The sequence below is a fragment of the Danio aesculapii genome, chromosome 3 (genome assembly GCF_903798145.1).
Source record: "Danio aesculapii chromosome 3, fDanAes4.1, whole genome shotgun sequence".
Classification (NCBI taxonomy): Eukaryota; Metazoa; Chordata; class Actinopteri; order Cypriniformes; family Danionidae; genus Danio; species Danio aesculapii.
In genome coordinates this window covers 45,325,447-45,347,614 of record NC_079437.1, presented here as the reverse complement: position 1 = coordinate 45,347,614, position 22,168 = coordinate 45,325,447, and the positions used below count along the sequence as shown (strand labels likewise).

Genomic DNA, 22,168 nt, shown 5'->3' with positions numbered 1-22,168 from the left:
TTTGAGTTAGTTATGAAATAACACAGAAGTACTGGCCTAACAGTATGTAGTTTAGATAAAACCACTTTATTTTATTTTATTAAACCAAAAGTGTCATGCAGTACTGTTTTTGTAATAATAGAAAGCAAATTACATTTGTTGTCTTCTTTTTTTGGCTGATAATGTGATCTAAACTGTGAGATTTGTGATCCATTACGCCACTACTAATTACGTTTGTGAATTATGTGTACCATATTTTAAACATTTTTGTTATTGTACATTTTGAATTCCAGTTGTGGCACGAACTCTGTGACCTCATCTCACAAAACCCGGACAAGGTGACCTCGCTGAATGTGGGAGCGATTATCAGAGGAGGCCTCACTCGCTTCACTGACCAGCTGGGCAAACTTTGGTGCTCAATGGCTGATTACTACATCCGCAGTGGCCACTTCGAGAAGGTGAACCGCACATTTAATAAAACACAAAGAGGCACTATTTTAACAATCTTAAGTGCGATATCTAAAGAGGAAAACTCTGCGCTATTGACTTTAGACTAGCTTTCTGTTGGTCAATGGTGTGGTTTATTTCAGTTGCCTTAAAATAGCAACTATGCACCTTATCACATCTCCTTTTCAGACCAGCACACCCATGAGCGCACAATACGTTAGCTATTTAAACAACATGGTGCAAAACGTGAAAATGACACCTGCACCTGTCTGAAAATAGCAAAAAATCACTTAGCTGTATTGCGCCAGGTGTATAACATGGCCCAAAGACTGATCTGAACTCACTAATCAAATTGACATCATTATCTGTGTTGCCTCCTCAAGGCTCGAGATGTTTACGAAGAAGCCATCCTAACAGTTGTGACCGTGCGAGACTTCACCCAAGTTTTCGACAGCTACGCGCAGTTTGAGGAGAGCATGATCGCTGCCAAGATGGAGACCACATCTGAACTAGGCCAGGATGAAGACGGTGAGAGATTTTTCGGAAATGACCTTACAGGAAATGAGCTTTGACGCTGGTCTTACAGAAGTGCTGATTTCTCCACGCTAGATGACATTGACTTGGAGTTGAGGTTGGCTCGTTTTGAGTCTCTGATAACTCGCCGGCCACTCTTGTTGAACAGCGTGCTGCTGCGTCAAAACCCTCACAACGTTCACGAGTGGCACAAGAGAGTCAAACTCTATGAGGGCCAGCCTCGACAGGTCAGAAACATCACTTACATTTGAATATCTATTCATATTTGTTTCAACATTATGTGTGTTTTTTTTCATGTCCTGTGGTGTTTTTTTCTTGTAGATCATCAACACGTATACAGAAGCTGTGCAAACAGTAGATCCAATGAAAGCCACAGGAAAGCCTCACAGTCTTTGGGTGTCCTTCGCCAGATTCTACGAGGATAATGAACAGATAGATGATGTATGAAGCTAATTTTAATTCTTGACAATGATTATTGTAGTTGATTATGGTAACCGCGAAGTTCCGTCATTAAACTCTATTGGGCATGCAGAATGATAAGCCTTATCCATTCTGCTTTCAACTACATGGCTCAGGTGATTAGTTACCGTCACCTAAGCAGCCAATGAGCTCGCTCCTCAATGTTCAAAAACCCCAGTATTGTTTCTACTAGCAATTTACAGCGCATTTTCGTATTCTATCCTCCGTGACTTGACTCAAGATTTTTTAAGTGGAAATGCATATTTTTTTGTTGCAAGTAGGAAATTTGCAACATTTACAACAATGTTTTTGTTACAAAACTTTTATAGTCCACAACTACTTTATTTTAATCTAAATGTTAAATCATCAAAAATTTAAATGATTGACAGTGACTTACTATGACAAGCTATGATTTGACTTGCTTGAATTATGCAGAGACTTTACTTGCTTCAGTCATACAAAAATTGACTTGACTTGCTTGAGACTTAAAGGTTATGACTTACTTGTGACTTGGACATGTGTGACTTGCTCCCACCTCTGCCTTCCTCCACCCCAGCTCCACCTGTTTATGGATCGGCTACAGGAAATACGTATATGTTATGTTTGCAGTGGCAGTGTAATAACTAAAGCAACAGCAGCAGCATAGCTGATATATTCCACCAAGGCCAAACACATAATCATTGCCATATACATATTCATTGTCATATTAAATCTCTCAGAGAGTTAAAATGACAGAAAAAAGTACAAAATGCTAATCTAATTGAGGCTTGTCACCAGTGTTAATATTGTCAATGAAAATGGCCTGAAGAAACCAAAACTTGATTGGTCCAGTGCATTAGTAACGTGACTGAACTTGCAGACTCTGTTATCTCATCTAATAAATAAACAGCACACTGCAGCAGATTATAACCAAAATTGTTTAGTTTTTCTCTTTTTAACTACATTTTAGTCTTGTCTTTTGTTTTCGTCGACCATAATGAGTTGTTTATTGATTAGATTAGCAGATCAGAGTTTTCCATCACGTTATTAGCAAAGAGGACCTGTCAAGATCGTGTTTGTGTCAAGCTATAGGCAACAAACAGTTTTCCCAATTAATTTCCTTGATGAGATTAACATTGCTTTTAACAGCATCTAAATAAAGTTGCTTTTTTTGGTGATTTGTCTTTGGATCAAAGCATCTGCTGAATGAATATATGTGAATGCTGTGAACTGACAGTCAACTATTTCATTTGAACTTCAAGGCTCGCACTATCTTCGAGAAGGCCACAAAGGTGAACTACAAACAGGTGGATGATCTCGCTGCAGTGTGGTGTGAATATGGAGAGATGGAGCTGAGACATGAGAACTACGACCAAGCTTTGAGGATACTAAGGGTAAGAGAGACAGAACTATTAGCTCTTCTGCTTTAAAGGGATAGTTCACCCAAAAATGAACATTCTGTTGTCATTTACTCACGCTTTGCTCTCATACCTGTCTTTTGTTCTATTGAAAACAAAAGAAGGTACTTTTACAAATGTTGGAAAACTGTAACCTTTGATTTCCATAGTATTTGTTTTTCCTACTATGGATGTCAATGGCTTTTGTGTTCAACAGAAAAGGTTGAAACCACTGAAGGGTGATTTAATGGTGACTAAATAAATGTTGTGGGTGAACTATTCTTTTAAGGGCAGACTATATTTCAAGTGAAATCATACTCCAAAGAAAACCTCGCTGCCTAAAATACTTTAACAACTGAATTTTTTTAGTCATCTCAACTAAAAATCAGGGTATCTGCAGGGTCTTAAAAAGTCTTAAAGGCCCCATTTACACTATCAGTTTAATGTGACCCAATTCAGATTTTTTGTTCTATGACTGTGTAAAAACGAAAAAAAAAACATGCATTCGCATATTCAGAGATCGGACTATCATGTAAAAAGGCAGATTAGATTTATTGAGGCATTATGTTTTGTACATCATTAAACTTGCGACAATGTGGTATTTCTCCGCGGTTTAATGACGTAGAAGCAAGAGCGTGTGTGGAGACGCTGATGCGGTAAACAACAACAACAACAACAGAGGAAACATGGAGGAGGAAAGTGGTCAGTCACCACAATTTGCTCCCACCAGACCTGAGAGCTCTCTCGTACCCACAACTTCCTCTAAATGGTGGAGGACACCATATATAAACCATAGATGCAAGCTGCGATGACAGCCCTTTCCCTCCTCCTCCGCTCAAAATCATTTTAAAGTTGGGTGAACTTTGCATATGTCACAGAGCTAAAAGCAACACAATTTCTTCCATAGTGGCTAGTGTGGTGCAGATGCTAGAATCCTCCTTTATGCATGCGTGACGTCGTAAATTGTACGGCAAGTGTAAACACATGAATTGGAAATCACAATTAAAAGAACATGTAAATGGACAAGCAAACAAATCAGATATAGGCAAGAAATCGGAATTGGGCACCAAGACCTGACAGTATAAACGTGACCAAAATGTCTTTAAATTCAAAAAACTAATTTTAGGCCTTAAAAAGTTTTAAATCCACTGAGCTATTGTGTTGTAGGTCTTAAATCTTTTTAAACGGGTCTTAATTTTCCATTAAGTCCATGTAAAGCTATACCCAAGTGGGGCCAACACACATCCAATCACTAACAATATATTTCAATGAAAGTTTAAAAAAACGTTTATTTATTAACTCTATTTACTTATTAATGTGGTTTAATTAACATTTGTTTTTAATGTAGAAACCCTGAAAAATATTAAGTTAAAGGCCCTTTTAAATTAAATGAAAGTTGTTTTTAGATGTTAGTATCAGTATTGTTAGTTTTTAGGATGTCTGTAAGCTAGTGTGCTCCAAAACTGTGACAAAATTCGCATTTAGAAGATATAAAATGTTGATGTAAAAATGTAAAGCTTGTAGTTTGTCACTTCCACCTAAATAGATCAATGGTTTTATTCAGGTCACTTCATATTTCGCTCATCAAATCGTGACCAATCAAATGCTCTGTAGTATCTGACATGCCCCGCCCCCTTCAAGATGCTTTTCATTTGATGCAGTTAAGCTTAAACAAAATGCTAGTGGCTGTTTTTTTTAAAAAAAAGGAACGACTAAATCACGTCCCAATTTCTCTTCATGTCTCAGTTTGCGTCAAACATCGATTAAAATGCACATTTTAAAGCATTTCTGAAACTGTTTCTAACTAATAAAATTATTTAAACCTGATTAAAATGAGTTAAAGTAACAAAAACATTTGTCATCATGGCTTTATTATATCATGCAGAGAGTGATCTAGTTTAATGTCAGTTTGTTAGTGTTGTGCTTTACTGGATTTTCAAAATAAACTTTATGGAAATATATGATCCAGCTGGTAATCACTATCATTTGCTGTTCACAGAGGCTTTTCCTTTTTTGATTTCTCTAACAAGTTGTGCTCTCTGCTTACAACATCTGCTTGACAGCTGGCATAAATATGGGATCAAGCTTTAACAGCCGATTGCACTCAGTACAAAATGCCATTTTTATGTTTGATTGGCTCTGATCATTCTTACTTGTTCATGTGTCGTTCTGTAAAGTTTCTTGTTTTGATGAAATATATATTATATAAGAGCTGCTGTGTTGTGACAACTGCAGAGCTTGTGCAAATATTTCGGTCGCTACTATCAGATGCTTTATGTACATTTTTATTTTGTGTTTGTTAGTGGTGTAAGGGATCACAAATCTCACTGTTCGAAACACATTATTGTTTTTTAGTCACGGATCGGATCATTTTTCAGATCAGCCAAAAAGGGAAGGCAAATGTAATTTGCTTTCCATTTATTACAAAAAACAGTACTGCAAGACACTTTTGGTTTCATAAAATGAAATGAAGAAATAATCAGCTGAATAGAATTAAACTGTGAAATGTTCAGTACTGTGAAAAATTCACTTTTACTACTTCTGTTGCTGACAACACTAAATGTAGAAATCTAACATTATAATTTGTAAAACCCATATTTATTTTAGTCTAATTTTCAATAAATGATCGTCTTATTCACCTATAAAACATGTTTCATTGCTAGATGTGTCATTTTTGAAGAATTATTCAGTGGTATATTTTTGACGGCTGGTTGTCACCACCTTTTGGTTAAATAATGTAATTGCTGCCTACAACTTTCATTTTTGAGCGTCGTTAAATGCACATGACGGTGATTTTAATCTTTACCATACACATCAGTGGTTTCACCTAAACTCATCATCATTTATAATTTATGTTGTGTGGGTGTTGAGATCCTTTAATGGTTAATAATGCAGCTTACACTGAATGCATTAACCCAGGCTAAACAAGTAGTGACAGGAAACACCCTTAATAACCTAAAAAAACACCACATGCCGAATAACCTACCACAACTTTTTCCGTCATCATTATATTTTACAGGAAAGCCTAAATCATACATGTGATTTGAATGACGCAAGAGGCGATCTCTCTGTGATCGGTACAAATTGAGGATTATTCTATCAGTCAAAAAAAATATTAATCTGCAGGTCACATGTGTTCCAAACCATGGGTTGTGATCCGTACGAATCACAGATCAACCATGATCCGTTACACTCCTAGTGTTTGTCAGGGCTGCACAATATATCGCTTCAGCATCGATATCGCATTGCATCTCCGCAATAGTCACATCACATAGATCTGCAATGTTAAGTTGGGATAGTTACAATGTTGCTACAGAGTTTGTCCACAATGGAGTGGAATTTTATCATTTGCATGGTTTAAAGGTCTGAGAGAGATTAAAGTTTTCAGGCAAAAGACATGTTTCTAGTAGGAAGTTTAATTGTTAACATGCAATTTATTGAGATATTGGCTGCTTATTAGTACTTAAAATGACAACATAACAACATATTTTATGATCTTATTGTACATCTCTGAAAGCCGCATTCACACTGCACTTTTCTCCCCATAGACTTCTTTTCATACGTGTGCGAATGCGACAGACCGGAAACGCAAGCTCGTGCGACAAGTTTTGCAGTTTGCTGGGTTGCAAAGTTCAAGCTTGGTGAACTCTGACCTGTGAAATGGTATCACGTGATTACGTGAGACCAATCAAAGATCAAAACATGACCTCTCTGGACAGAAATCTAAAATATGAACCAATCACTTAATGGTCTAATCATCTTAATTAATCTCGGCCCTTTTCGCAGCGCCGTTTTGTATGCACATACTTTTTTTTGACTACGGCATAAAATTGAAATTGTATAGACACAGTATATATATATATATATATATATATATATATATATATATATATATATATATATATATATATATATATATAAGTATATATAAGTTGTAAGGTCATGTTTGTGTTTATGGTAATTGTAGTGCTTTATTTGTTAATATCTAGAGTTGTTTTGCAGCCTAGATTTGATGCTTGCTTAAGCACCATATTTTATTTCAAGCCATATGGGGCTTAAAAGAGATCAGTGAGAATCTTCATGTCTTTCCAAATGTTGACAGTCAATGTTTTTTTAATATATATGTCTATACAGAAAGCAACAGCAATTCCAGCGAGAAAAGCCGAGTATTTTGATTCATCTGAGCCTGTGCAGAATCGTGTATATAAATCCCTGAAAGTATGGTCTATGCTTGCAGACTTGGAAGAAAGTCTTGGCACATTCCAGGTATTTGTTACTACTGTAAAACAAGCTAGATTAAACGGTCAGATTATTGCTGTTTTGTGTGTTAATAGAGCTGTTGTTTTTGTCAGTCCACAAAGGCAGTGTATGACCGCATCATTGACCTCCGCATCGCCACACCTCAGATCATCATCAACTATGCAATGTTTCTCGAAGAGCACAACTACTTTGAGGACAGCTTCAAGGTAAAGGACTTCAACTAGATCTGTCACTTTAATTGTTGTTATTATTTATTAACAGTGATTGTTTTAATTTCATTTCGTTTTCATGTTAAATTAGATGTATTCACCTTTTAATTGATTTACACTTTATAATTCTGTATTTTTTTTTAATTCATCCATGTATTTGTCGTTTAATTTGAAACGTATTAAACTTGTATTTTAATTAAATTATTTGTAATTGATTTTTTTGTTTACATTATTGAATTACATTTAAATTATTTAAAAATAAAATATAAATAAAAAAAATGAAAATAAAATGATTAATATACATTTTTTTTAAGTTTTCATTTAATTATTTTTACTTGCATTTTAGGATTTTATTTACATTTTAAGGAATTACATTTTAATTAATAAATAAATTACAAAGTAAAATAAAAAAAAAATTTAATTAATTGAAAAACAAATGAAAAAAGAATGTAAAATAATAATAATAATAATAATAATAATAATAATAATAATAAAAATGAAGTGATTAAAATGAAAAGTAAATTTTTTACTTTTTATTTAATTATTTTACTTGCATTTTAGGATTTAATTTACATTTTAAATAATAACATTTTAATTAATTTAAAAAATCCCAAATGAATTAGAATGTAAAAAAATAATAAATAAATTGAAATTATTAAAATGAAAAGTACACTTAACTTTTCATTTAATTATTTTTCTTTGTATTTTAGGATTTAATTTACATTTTAAATGAAACATTTTTAATTAATTAAAAACAAAATCACAAAAAAAATCTATTAGAATGTAAAAAAAAAAGTTAAATAAAAAAGAAATGATTAAAACGAAAAGTATTTTAAATGATTTTATTGGATTTTATGTATATTTTAAGGAATTGCATTTTAATTAATAAAATAAACAAATTAGAATGTAAAACATATAAAATAATTAAAATAAATAAGCAAAATACTAATTTTAGTTTTATTTTATGTACATTTAAATTTATTTTAATTCAGCTTATATATATATATATATATATATATATATATATATATATATATATATATATATATATATTTTTTTTTTTTTTTTTTTTAATTATAATTTTTTTTTAATAAAATGTAAATTTTATGAGTATAATGTAATTTACTTTTATTTTTCATGTCATTGATTTTCATTTTACAATAATTCTGGATCTAACTTATTGATTCTAGGCATATGAGCGTGGCATTGCCCTCTTCAAGTGGCCTAATGTTCATGACATCTGGAACACGTACCTCACTAAGTTCATCGACCGCTATGGAGGCAAGAAGTTGGAAAGAGCGCGAGATCTGTTCGAGCAAGCCCTGGATGGGTGTCCAGCCAAATATGCCAAAAGTAATAAGTGGACTCCATTCATTTACTAATAGTTAATAGTTTGACATTTTGAAACATGACACTGTAGTTCAGGGTGCTCAAACTCAGTCTTGGTGGGCCGATGTCCTGCATAGTTTAGCTCCAGCTTCTTTCAACACACATGCCTGGAAGTTTCTAGTACACCTAGAAATAGCTTGATTAGCTAGTTCAGGTGTGTTTAATTGGGGTTGGAACTAAAATATGCAGGACACTGGCCCACCAGGGCCGAGTTTGAACTCCCCTGCTGTAGTTGAAAACACAGTATTTTTTTTTTTTTTTTACAAATCTGCCATTTTTTGGGGGCTTTTTGGGTTTTCATAAAGTGTTTTTGTCTCAGTCTAATGTAAAAAAAACAAAAAACAAAGCAAAAGCACTCTTAATTTTTGCCACCCTTAATACATGTATGTCTATAGATCTCAATTATATTTATTTATATTATATTTAAAAGTTATATTTGTTATATATATTTATTTTCACTTATATTTTAATGCTCTCAAAGGTTTTAACTCGGGGTGTGAACCTACACTGGTCTCACGGTTTGGTTCAGAAAAGATTATCATGTCATCGATTCAGTTCAATTTGATATCTCAGTGCATGATGGTGCATTGACAATGTTTTCCATCCACAATTATATATTTTTCTTCACAACACAAGAATTCTTGAATTAAAAATTTTAAATATATTTATTCAGTATATTATTTGTAACACAATTTTGTCATTTAATACAAGTAGTCAGATAAATGGACTGTACTTGAGAAGACAACATGAGCTTTTATAACAAAAAAACTAATGTAAATATTAGTCCGCTTGTTTTTTAAGTGTTGTCAAGCGTGTTCTTACATATCTATGATCAGTCATTGTGTTCACAAGCTCAACAGAAAGGGCTGTGATTGGCTCTAAAACTGTCAGCGCTGTTCACAGATGAGTGACGCGCACACGGAAGAATGTGCAGTAACAGTTTATATGCACATAAAAAGTCCACATTGTGCAGCTATCACAGGATCCACTAACACTTTAATAGTGATAGAGGAGAGGAAAAATTACCTTACAAACATGCCAACAGTTCAAAGGTCCAAAGTGAGAGAGAGAGAGACAGAGAGAGTGAGCTTTCATTTTCTCCCTAGAAGTGAAATAGTGTCTCCTGGTTCAGCTGTACTTCAGTGTCAGTGAATGACTGTCCAGCAAATTCACATGCAGTAAATTGTGCACAGTTGTCTGCTTTTTAAGTAGTTGGAGCATTCAATTACTCGCCTTCACCTCGTTCAAATAGTATTCTACTGCGACATAGCACATATGAGATAAATGACGTCATTTATCATGCGCTGTGTCGCAGTAGAATACAATTAATTTTTGACACTCCTAGTTTTTACTCAAGCTCTTAACCATAAATCTCCACTTTAGCAGCACTTGTATAGACCAGACTTGTCTATACATTTTGTTCATACATAGTTCTATTCAATTATATTTAGCAGAAATGACCAAAATTATATTGACTATAATACATCAAAAAAGAAACAAACAATAATTCTGAGCCTGACTTGAGATATCTTTGCTAGGAATGTGTGCAAATGACTGCATATTGAAAATGTTTGTCATTCATTATGTAGTAATCTGTCAGCTGAGAAAGTTTGGTGATAACTATTAGTTTTTTAAGTCTTTTTGCTTTAAAAGTTGTTATAATTAAACCAGGTCCTGATTTAATTTTTGTTGTCTAACAGCCATCTACCTACTGTATGCTAAACTGGAGGAAGAGTACGGTCTCGCTCGACATGCCATGGCTGTGTACGAGAGAGCCACTGCTGCTGTAGAGGCAGAGGAACGCCATCAGATGTTCAACATCTACATCAAACGCGCAGCAGAGATCTATGGAGTCACACACACCAGAGCTATCTATCAGAAGGCCATTGAGGTAAACTGTCTGCCTGGGTGCTCATTTGCAACATGTCAAGTTGGATTGGGTATTGATCACACATGTGTGTCAACCCTCCCATTTTTCCTGAGATTCTCATATCTTGTTTTATCTTGCTATCATTATGTTAAAGCATTTTTCAGTATTTCTCCCATATTTTTAATTTTTTTTATTATAGGTGTAACGGATCAGAACCCCACAGTTCGCAATGCTCGTGACCTGCAGATTAATAACTTTTGTTGAACTTGTAGGTTAATCCAACATTTATAACAATCACAGAGAGATCGCCTCCCACATCATTCAAGTCACATGATTTTTTTTTCTTATGTTTTTTAATCCTTTGAAGAGCTGCAGTCAACTCTGCATTTGATCAAGAGAAATTAAGTTTTTACACTTTTTTCAGTTAGTTAAATAACACAAATACTGGGAGATCAGTTTATAGCTCAGATATATACTCTGATGTTTATGGTAAAGATTAAAATCACTATTTAATGAAACTTGACGCTAGTGAATGTTGTTGCAATTACATTGTGTAACCAGTAGGTGGCAAGCAACCATCAAAATTATGTCACTAAAAAGGTTTTCCAAAATGATCCACCTTTAATGAAACATGAAATAAATATAGGCTTTACAAATTATAATGGTAGATTTCTACATTTAGCGTTATCAGCAACAGAAATAGTAAAAGTGAATTTTTCACAGTACTGAACATTTCACTGTTTAATTCTATTCAGCTGATTATTTCTTCATTTCATTTTTAATAAAATTACAGGTTCTAAGTTCTGTTTGTTCAAACCAAAAGTGTCTTGCAGAACTGTTTTTGTAATAACTGAATAGCAAATGACATTTGTCTCCTCCCCTTTTTGGCTGATCTGAAAAATGGTCTGATCCGTGACTAAAAAAACCCATAGCGTGATCCAAACCGTGAGATTTGTTATCCGTTATTCAACTAGTGTGAACCCTGTTAGTTCTACTTCGGTTATAAACATGTAGATGTTAGTCTCATCGAAATCCATAGTCGCAGATGATGGTTCATAGTAATGTTAAGTAGTCCCAATCTGAAATATATATATATATATATATATATATATATATATATATATATATATAGACCACCTATTAAAAACAAATCTGTTTATGCTCAGACCTAATAATCAGGCAGTTCGCTTGTTCAGTCAGTTTTGTGCTGTAATAAGTTGATGTGGTCTGCCGCAGGTCCTGCCGGATGAACATGCCAGAGACATGTGTCTGCGCTTCGCTGACATGGAGAGCAAACTTGGAGAGATCGACAGAGCCAGAGCCATTTACTCTTACTGCTCTCAGATCTGTGACCCGAGGGTAAATATAATCGTTCATATCTCTTTAGTCATGTTGTGTGTGTGCTGTGTTTTGATTGGCCTCGTCCTCCATCTTTCGATCAGGTGACTGCTACTTTCTGGCAAACGTGGAAGGAGTTTGAGATTCGTCATGGTAATGAGGACACCATCCGAGAGATGCTGAGGATTAAACGCAGCGTTCAGGCCACGTACAACACACAGGTCAACTTCATGTCCTCTCAGATGCTCAAGGCCACCGGCAACGCTACTGGAACAGGTGTGTTGACATTATTAAAGCCAGCTGGACATCTATTTCTGTTTATTCAAATTCAGTTTTTTTGTTGTTGCGTTTCAGTTTTTTTAAAAAAGGATGAGTTTAATGTTAGTAATTAGAAAGCTTGTCTGATTAATTGAAATACCGCACTCCCTCTTTTTTTGTTTAATCTATTATCCTTTTTTTGCTGTTGGAGTAAATCACAGTGTCTACTCAAATTGCATTTATATGCAGGATTAATATGTCTTTGTAAAAAAAAAAAAACAAAACAAAAACGTTGATTCATCCACAATAATGAATAGAGTGGGGCTGTCTAAATTAAGATAAAGTAAAAGCAAAAATATGATATAAATTAAAGTAAGTAAAATACATCAACAGTATATCGTTTCAGCATCAATAATCACATTGCAGGATATGCAATGTTGAGTTGAGATTAAAGTTGAGAACACAACAGTTGAGAATACTTGAGATTTGTGGAGTCATTGCAAAGTGTAACCAAACAACAGTGAAAATTATCATTTGCATATATTTTAAAGGCATTTTAAGAGGGTGTAAAAAAGTACATTTGTAACTTTTTAACTTTACTGAATTATTAATACAATGAAGATTAAATATTATTTTACATTTCATTATTCAGTTTCTCTACCTGAAATACGGGTTGACTCTATAGAAAACCATAAAGCAGTGTTTATTTTACTAAATTGTAATTTTTTCGTTGCTCTATTGCAATGGTCTATTCCTATTCCTGGAGGGCCGCAGCTCTACATAGTTTAGCTTCAACCACCTCCAACTCCCATCTGCTTAATAGTCTCTAGTTGTCTTGAACACCTTGTTTTGTTGGATCAGCTATGTTTGATTAGGGCAAAACTGTGCAGAGCTGCGGCCCTCCAGGAATCCAGTTTGAGACCTATGCTATGCAATATTTTTTTTCCTGATTCACACCCTTACAAAATGATCACCCCAATCATTTTAAATTAATGATTAATTCTTTCCAAATAGTGCTATTCAAGTCATTTGGTGAAACTGTATTCATGTTGCAATATAGTATATATCACAGAAAAACTAAATATCTCAATGACAGAGTTTGCCAATATCGTTGAGCTCTGATAAATATTAAGCATAATGTAAGCCTAGACATTTTTAAATGGAAAAATATATATATTATGTTGAAGCCCTAAGATCTTTAGAACTGTATAAACCATATACATGGACACAGTAGTCAACATTTTCAGGTGGATCAAAAAAAAGTTTTCAAAAATTGTCCTAATTCAAGAATGGGTGAACTTTGATGAAAGGTTTTGATCCACTTCAAATGTTGACTATTATGTTCAGGTGAAGTCAAATTGATTAGCCCATCATTTGGGAAATATAAGAAAAGAATCAAAGTTTTGTAGGAACTGTACATCTTTAAAAAAATTATTATTTACCGAACTTAAACATTTACCGAAAAACAAACTTAATAAATGAATAAATAAACATAAAAATCGAAAATATTAATAAACTGTAAGAGTAATTGATTACAAAGTAACTAGTTACTGTAATTAAATTGCATATTCATATAAAAAATATAAATGATTGCTACATTAAGTAATTTAAGTACAGTTACTTATTCTCTTAAATAAATTTAACACTTCTCTATATATATTTATTAATTTGTTGTACAAATATATTTAGCAGAACAAATCTTTTTTTTTATTTAAAAGCAGGTTAATATTATGAAAATAGTTTAAGAAGCTCAAGAAATTAGTTCATGACAATATAATGTGTGAAATATGGTGCCATTGTTTGACAAATTGTGTTTGTTTTCTTTTTTTTGCAGATTAAGTCTATTTAATAACTAAAGAATGTTTTTTTTTTTATTAAAATGTTTATGTATTAACATGTTTTAATATGCCTAGAAGTTCCTTGTTTGTTCACATTTATAAAATTAAAAGATTTTAATTTCCATTGTTTATATGTTGGATCAGTGGTGTAACGTAACACATTACACATACTCAAACTACTGTAATTGAGTAGTTGTTTCTCAGGAATTGTAATTTACTAAGTGGTTTTATAAATGTGCACTTTTACTTTCCCTTGAGTACATTTTAGTGCAGTACTGGTACTTTTACTCCACTTTTTTCCTTCAAACTGCAGTCACTAATTTATTTTTTTTCTTGTTTATGGGGATTGGCCGAGTAGTCTTGTGATTCCTGTCCAATCAAATTGCATATAGAAAAGAAATTTAATCATAATGAACTACCACAAGACATGGGCGATTTATAATTGCAGAAAACTGTTTGGGAGCATTAAAAGTGTCCAAGAAGATGTCCAAAATCTTTACACGCATTGACCCAGAGACTGTTTAGATCCATGTTACTGATGAGAAGATGACGGCTGTTTACTGTATGATGACTGAAATGGCCTTAAACATCCAGCAGCCACAAGGCGTCAACATGACGTCAGATTAATCCTAACACTAACCATTTTGTTTCGAAATGAAAATCGGTTTGATATCAGAACCCAATGTCAGGCCGATGTCAATGTCCAACATCCAACCTAAAATCAACCAAATATCAATGTTTAATGATGTTACAGCTTGATGTTGTGTGGACGTTACCACTATAACGTCTATTAGACGTTTTTTTGTTTTTAGTACCACTATAACGTCTATTAGTTGGATTTTGGTTGCCATACCTGACGAATAAATGTCAGTATTTGACGTCAATATGATGTTGGTTTAAGATGCTGGTCAGTGTTGCATTTTGGTCACTTTCTAACACAACCTTAATTCTTAGACACTAGCTAGACATTTAATTTTGGTCACCTGACATAACAACCTAAATCTAACCTAATTTTAACTTATGACGTTGTGTGCCTGCATAATAACTAAATGCACTACAGAATGTTACTATTAAACACATCCACAACTTACATGTAAATGCATCAGCTTTTTACAGCGTAATACTCGCTACTCACTACTCGAGTACTTTTGAAAGGTCTACTTTTACTCATACTTTGAGTAATATTTACAACAGATACTTTTACTCACTCTACATTTTTAGGCAAGTAATGGTACTTTAACTTAAGTATGATTTTTCAGTACTCTTTCCATCACTGGTTGGGATTTATATTTGTTTTAAGTAGCATTGAGTCAAATAATTCAATAAATTTTTGAGTAAATAAACAAAGCATCGTAATTAGAAAAGTCTTTTAAATACAACTATGTAATGAGTAATTCATATTTTTAGTAACTTAGTAACCTACCCAACAGTGATGATAATTGTAATAATACTAATGCCTCTAAATGTTATTTTCTAGAATGAGAATCCTATATTTGCATGTAAAATGTATTCATTTACCACAAGTGAATGTGGTAAGCAAATAGACAATTTGAGGTGAAATGAAAGCACATTACTTCCTCCTCGTGTGGCTAAACTGTTTTTAATTGTGTGTGTTTCAGTGTCAGATCTTGCTCCGGGGCAGAGTGGCGTGGACGACATGAGACTGCTGGAGCAGAAGGCCCAGCAGCTAGCAGCGGAGGCAGAGCGAGACAAACCCAAACCTAAAGAAAAGATTCTTTTCGTCAGGTATGAACTGCACCCACATCAGTCAGAGGGCATATTGAGCTTATTGAGAAGTTTCTATTGTTCTGTTTACACAACTGGAGTTTTGTTTGTCTTGCTATAGGAGCGACACCTCTCGCAGTGAACTCGCTGAACTGGCCAAACAGGCTAATCCAGATGAGATCGACATCGATGATGATGAAGATGAGGATGCGGAGGATGCCGAGCCAGAGGGTTAGTTTTTATGAGACTGGGGGTGTAATGGTGGACTTATTCCTATTAAGAAGTTTGGCTTTTTGGTTTGGTGTGGATATGTAGCACATAAATACAGCAACATTTTTTTTTAAATATTTTTGTTTTATATAATATGTGACCATGGACCAAAAACCAGGCATACGTGTACTTTTTTTTTTATTGAGATTTATGTATCATCTGAAATAAATAAGCGTTCTGATGATGTCTTTGCTAGGATAGGGTAAAATATACAGCTATTTGCAAATCTGGAAAAAAAATCAAAATACTGAGAAAATCACATCTAAAGTCATTTCAATTAAGAGCTTTGCAATGCATATCACTAAAGAAATAGAGCTTTGATATTTACTCTGGAAAATTTACAAAAGATTTTCTAGGAATATGATCATTTCTTGATGTTATGATGACTTTTGACATACAGTTACATCATTTTGACCCATACAATGTATTTTTGGCTAGTAATAATATGCAACATAAGGCAGGCTTTGTGGTCCAAGGTCACATACAGTGCTCAGCATATATAAGTACACCCCTCACCCCTCTCTTTTGAATTCATATTTTTAATAGGAAGCTATACAATATTATATTTGTGCATATACATTAGATTACTCAGTACCAAAGCCAAATCTGGAGCTTATCTAACAAAATAACTTACAATAACGGTCCAAAATTTGTACACCCAAATTTATATGTTACAGAAAAATATTAAATACAAATTTTAAAAAAGAGGAAAAATCAAGAGAAGCAAAAAACCTGAAAATTTTTGTTTAAATTTTGTAGGTTGTATTTTATTTTTGCTTGAATTTAATTGTATTATCTTTCAATTTCTAAATATGTTTGGTGACTAAAATATTATTTTAATAAATATATCTGTTTAATCTGTTTTGTTTAAATGCACCAAAATACATTACCTATATTCACTGAGAAATGGATCAAAATATTCATTTTCAAAATGGGATGCACTCTGTTATGCTGAGGACTGTATGTTTGATTTATATATCTTATTTTCTGTAAGCCCAATGGGCTGGGTGATCAAAAAAATAGAGATCATCATACAATTCAGTTCAATTCATCTTTATTTCTATAGCGCTATTACAATGTAGATCTTGTCAAAGCAGCTTAACAGAAATTCTGGTAAATTGAAACTGTCCAGTTTTCAGAGTTGAAGTTCAGTTACACTTAGTCATTCAGTTCAATACAATTAGTCAGTGGTGATAATTGCCACAATAAATGTCATCTTTGTTTCTTTCAAGTTTAAAAATCTTTTTTTGCTCCTGAAATAGTGAAATATCAGAGTTAATTCAACTCTCTCAATGTTGACTATAGTTATTGAGTTGTTTTTTTATTTAAATGCAATGTAAAAAAAAAAAAGTAGTGTTTTAATTCAACATTAACTCGATTTTTTTTTTTTATTCTGAAGAAAACTGTAATCATATTTAAATTTAGGCAGTTTTCTGTTCATGAGGTACATAACAAATCATCATTATTGTGTATGGTTATACTCCTAGATGGAACATAATGGACCTTTTTCACTAAACAGTTATGACACGTTTAATAGTCATCATAATCTTAAATCCTTGAAAGTTTTTTTATATTTTAGATTTTTTTTAAAGCGTATATTACATTTATATGTATTAAATCATCTTTGCATCAAATTACAAAAAACAAATAACTGCTTGTGTGTGATGTGCTTGTAATGCAGAGTCATTGAACAGGACAGCAAATTTGACGTTGTTCTCTTTTCTGGCTACCGTTGTCAGTCTCACATCTTTTTTCCTTTTTCTGAAAGTCTGGATAACACCATCGTGGGGTTTTTCTTATATTATTTTAGCAAATTGGATTGTAAAAAATGTATTTGTTATACTCTCCCATTCACTGCACTCTTAGTTTACCCAACTATGACCATTTCCACTACTGAGGATCCATAAACTTTGTGTGAAAGTGTGCTAAAAATAATCAATCCACCAGTGCTATCAGTACTTGCTTTAATTGATTAATTATAACATTTTTGGATCTCCTGGGGCATATGAGATGCGTTTCATCAAGGTCAGGAGACCAAACCTATACATTTAATAAAATTAGAGCAAGTATTGACGGTCTACGGCAGTGTTTCCCAACCCTGTTCCTGAAGGCACACCAACAGTACACATTTTCAATCTCTCCCTATTCAAATACACCTGAATCAAATCATCAGAACATTAGAAGAGACTTGAAAACCTGAAATGATTGGTTCAGATAAGGGAGACATCCAAAAGATGCACTGTTGGTGTGCCTTCAGGAACAGGGTTGGGAAACACTGGTCTACGGGACTGATTGTTTTTCAAACACTTTGACTTGATTTTTTCCTACTCAATTATGGTTTCTTCAGTGCTGAGTTTGACTGATTTGAGTGTCTCAAAACATCATGAGCATTATTTTGAGTAGTCTGTCTTTCGTTGTGTCTGATCACTTGCATTGTGTGATTGCAGAGGTGCATCTGGAGCAGAAGTCTGTCCCTACTGCTGTCTTTGGAGGACTGAAGGACGACTGAATTCACAGATCATCACAAACACCCAGATTCTGATTTAAGTAACTAAAAAACTGGAAATGAGCAGCAATTCATCCAAACGTCCTTCTACATTTTAGCAATACCAACTCATACCACATGGTGTCACTCTTTGCAACATTTGTATGCTTTCATATTTTTTTATCGTGACTTTGGGTGGATAAAATGTTAAAGCGCTTGTTTTCGCCCCCTTGTCTACTGTATATTAAATGAACAATCTCCATGCACGGCATCAGCACATCATTTGTTATTATCAGATTGCAGTGTTTGAAGGCGCTGCCCATAATTGCACAGACCCATGGGTGGAGCGCTTCAGATGTTTGTTTGTGCATCTCAGTGCTGTGGTTTCATGAATACAACAGTTACAAAAAGAAAAGGCAAACAGCACTTTTATTATTTTATTTGAAGGCTCATTCTGCATGTAATGGGATGGGATGTGGGCTCATTTAAAGGGATAGTTCACATAAAAAGTGACATTTTACTCACTATTTACTCTCAAGTAGTTCTTTTAGTAACCACAAAAGAAGATTTTTTTGAAGAAGGCTAAAACCATATAACCACTGACCTCAGTAGTAGGAAAACAAATACTATGGAAGTCAATGTTTTCAGCTTTCATTAAAATATGTCTCTTTGTGTTCAACAGTAGGAAGTCAAAGAGGTTTTGAATAAGTGAAGGGTGAGTAAATGATGACAGTATTATTTTTTGGGTTGAACTATCTTTTTAAGTTAAGTTTTCAATGTTTGTTTAGAAAAGCACAAGTACATTTCGAGTGTTTCTCAACTACAAAGGAAAATGGAAACGCAAAGAATGAGGAAAAAAACAAATGCCCCATCCCTCTGTAATTAGATTAAAATAGTTCTGCGAGTTAATCTTCTTACAAAGTTACAGCACTGCTCTCTGAAACATCATGTGACCTGGACCTTCGGTGAATTCTGTCCTCTGTACAGTTTCTTTACAGCTGAGCTTCTCAACCATTTTTCTTTGAAAAGTCTAAGTGCTTACATTGTTTTGGTTATTAGTAGTGAGTGCTTATTAACTAGTTTATGACCTAAATACTTGTCACAGTGTGATATTTTATTTATGGTCAGACACTGTGGGTAAAAACCACTTTTTATTTATGCACCTGTCGATTTTGGGCTTTTCACAGTGTTTTTTAGTCAAATGTGCAGAAAACATCCAAAATACACTTATCATGTGATTTTTTTTGTTGTTGAACATCCGTGTGGGTCTCCAGATTTTAATTACAGTACATTTTAATCACTGTTTTTTTTTTCAAAATTATTAATATTTTCTCCTGCACTGAGGTGTTAATCTCCACTTCAACAGCACTTGGGTACTCCACAATCTACATTCTGCTGGTTTTTATAGAGAAATTTACACAATATTTAGATTATGGAGGAATAAAAATGATATCTGTAGAAACATTTTCGTCTAATATGTCAAAAACTCCAGTGTTCAAATTTTTGTGCTAGAAATGTATGCATAATTAGCGCATATTTAATGAAATAACTCATTTAATCCCATCATTTGCATATTTTTTTAAACAACATTTTTGGAAACCTTCAAGAAATCAATTTACTGCGGGAATATGGTATTTAACTCTATATCTGTTTATCCATCCATGCATCTGTCTAAATATCCATCCATCCATCCAACCATCCATCTATCAATTTATTCATCCATCTATCCATACATCTATCAATCCATCCATCTAAATATCCATCCATCCATGCTTCCATCTATCTGTCTGTCTGTCCATCCATCCATACATTTATTCATTCATCTATCCACCCATCATCCATCCATCCATCCATCCATCTAAATATCCGCCCATCCATTCATCCATCCATCAATCTATTCATTTATTAATCTCTCTCTCTCTCTAAAAAAAAATATATATATATATATATATATACATGTATGTGTGTGTGTGTGTGTGTAGAGAGAGAAAGATAGATGTTAATTATAAATGTGAATTATTAATATGTGATCTATATTTATTTTAATTTACTTCCAGTGTCTTGCATGAAATATCTACAATATCATAAAGTATGACAAAATAGCTCATTAAACCAAACCAAATCTTTCTTGTAAAGGAATAGAAAAGATCACACACAAGGAAACAAAGAAATTGATGCTGTTGACTTTGCACTCATAATCCCGTGACGATTATGTTATTTCGCCGTTCATAATGACTAATGTTTCCCTCTCGCCCTTCTGGGCAAGTTCTACCTGTCCTGCACCTGTTCCAATGAGTTAAAGCGCCTTCCTACCTGCTGCTTAACTTCACATGCTTAAGCCCCGCCCTGTCAACCCTACGCTGACACCTGATTGGTCGCCCGGCAGGATGATTGACAGGAGTATGGAGTACCTGGAAATCAGTCGCTTGCGGAGCGCGTCAGCCAGAACGATGTGGACTCTGAAGCGGGGTCGAAAACAGTGAAACATCCCCGGGAATACAGCTAAATCTGTAGCTCCGCTAGGCTAAAACAACTCTTCACACCCGCCAGCTCGATTGGATGTACATAAAGAAGACCGGGAAAGGATTAAACAGTACATGACTTTATTTTTCGCCGCAACGCTGACCGAGATATCGGCCTCTCGCAGTCCCAATGCTGTGCTCGCGTGAAAGAGAAAGGATGAGTGTTTGATTTCGGCTTCGCATCGGCTTCCTCTCGTTTTCCCGGCCCGTCTGTGTGTTTGGACCTGCTATGGTGGACTCCAATGCAATGAGGAAGACTTTTGTGGTCCCGGACATCAAGCCATTGGACCAGTATGACCTGACCAGAGCCAGGATCTGCGCCAGTGTCGGGTGGCTGCTGGCGAAATCCTACAGCAATGCAGGTATTATAGTGTCCGTGTGTCAAATCGGGATGTGCTACCTACATAGGGGGCATTTAAGTCTCCACTTGAGTCATATGTGGGCTGAAAACTGCGCCAAAATAGCTGCCAGCGATTCCCTTTAATGCACTCTTAGCTAGGGCAGTTCGCTAGGTTTGGAGACGCAGCCTATTGAGTGTGCTAGATTTTTATTTCCTTCTCAAATGTTGTGCTGTGTGTCTGTCAAAACCTGTCTGTTTAGAGGCCAGCTTTTGCTCATTGTTCAGTGACTGCGGAGGAAAGCATGTGTGAAGGTGAAGTGTGTAAACTCAGCGTTTTTCACAACACAAAGACCACATGAGAGGCGGAAAGCTGCTGGGTTTGACCCCAAAATGAATACATTAGGTGATATATATATATATATATATATATATATATATATATATATATATATATATATATATATATATATATATATATATATATAAACAGAAAATAGTGTGATAAATTATGTAGGAAGCCTTTATTGGGCGCTGCTAAGTAGTATATGAATAGTAAACTTGAATAGTATACGTCTATACAGTATAAATATGTAGAACATATAATTATAACACTCATTCGCTCACTTTGGCTTTATGCACTATAGCAAATATGAATAAAAATGATTTGTATTTAAGTTAAACATGCTTTGAAGGAGACATGATAATTTTGTCCTTGTTCGCCCGTGATCATTTTTCATAATGGTTTAATCCACGTGTTTAATCCGTGCAGCAGACACGCTGCTGTCTGGGAATTATAATGTGATGTGATGAAATGTGCAGTTTTGACCTGAATGTGAATGTGTGTTAATATTGGCTCGTGCTCTGAAACA

The 22,168-nt window shown here is 34.2% G+C and overlaps 2 protein-coding genes across 2 annotated transcripts in view; both read left to right on the top strand.

Annotated features, from left to right (window-relative positions):
- The window catches only part of xab2 (XPA binding protein 2), a 29,280-nt gene extending 10,581 nt beyond the window's left edge, over positions 1 to 18,699 (top strand). Inside the window, exons 6-19 of the mRNA XM_056454100.1 lie at positions 273 to 437; positions 810 to 954; positions 1,036 to 1,187; positions 1,282 to 1,401; positions 2,661 to 2,792; positions 6,930 to 7,061; positions 7,148 to 7,261; positions 8,455 to 8,617; positions 10,354 to 10,544; positions 11,760 to 11,882; positions 11,966 to 12,137; positions 15,577 to 15,703; positions 15,804 to 15,913; positions 18,400 to 18,699. Of these exons, the coding sequence (XP_056310075.1) occupies positions 273 to 437; positions 810 to 954; positions 1,036 to 1,187; positions 1,282 to 1,401; positions 2,661 to 2,792; positions 6,930 to 7,061; positions 7,148 to 7,261; positions 8,455 to 8,617; positions 10,354 to 10,544; positions 11,760 to 11,882; positions 11,966 to 12,137; positions 15,577 to 15,703; positions 15,804 to 15,913; positions 18,400 to 18,461 (1,908 nt within the window). The 3' untranslated portion in view covers positions 18,462 to 18,699. The remainder of the gene's footprint in view (positions 1 to 272; positions 438 to 809; positions 955 to 1,035; positions 1,188 to 1,281; positions 1,402 to 2,660; positions 2,793 to 6,929; positions 7,062 to 7,147; positions 7,262 to 8,454; positions 8,618 to 10,353; positions 10,545 to 11,759; positions 11,883 to 11,965; positions 12,138 to 15,576; positions 15,704 to 15,803; positions 15,914 to 18,399) is intronic.
- A 2,156-nt stretch (positions 18,700 to 20,855) lies between these two features.
- camsap3 (calmodulin regulated spectrin-associated protein family, member 3) overlaps positions 20,856 to 22,168 on the top strand; it is a 75,276-nt gene continuing 73,963 nt past the window's right edge. The window contains 1 exon segment of the mRNA XM_056454099.1: positions 20,856 to 21,321. Coding sequence (XP_056310074.1) covers positions 21,189 to 21,321 — 133 coding nt within the window. The 5' untranslated portion in view covers positions 20,856 to 21,188.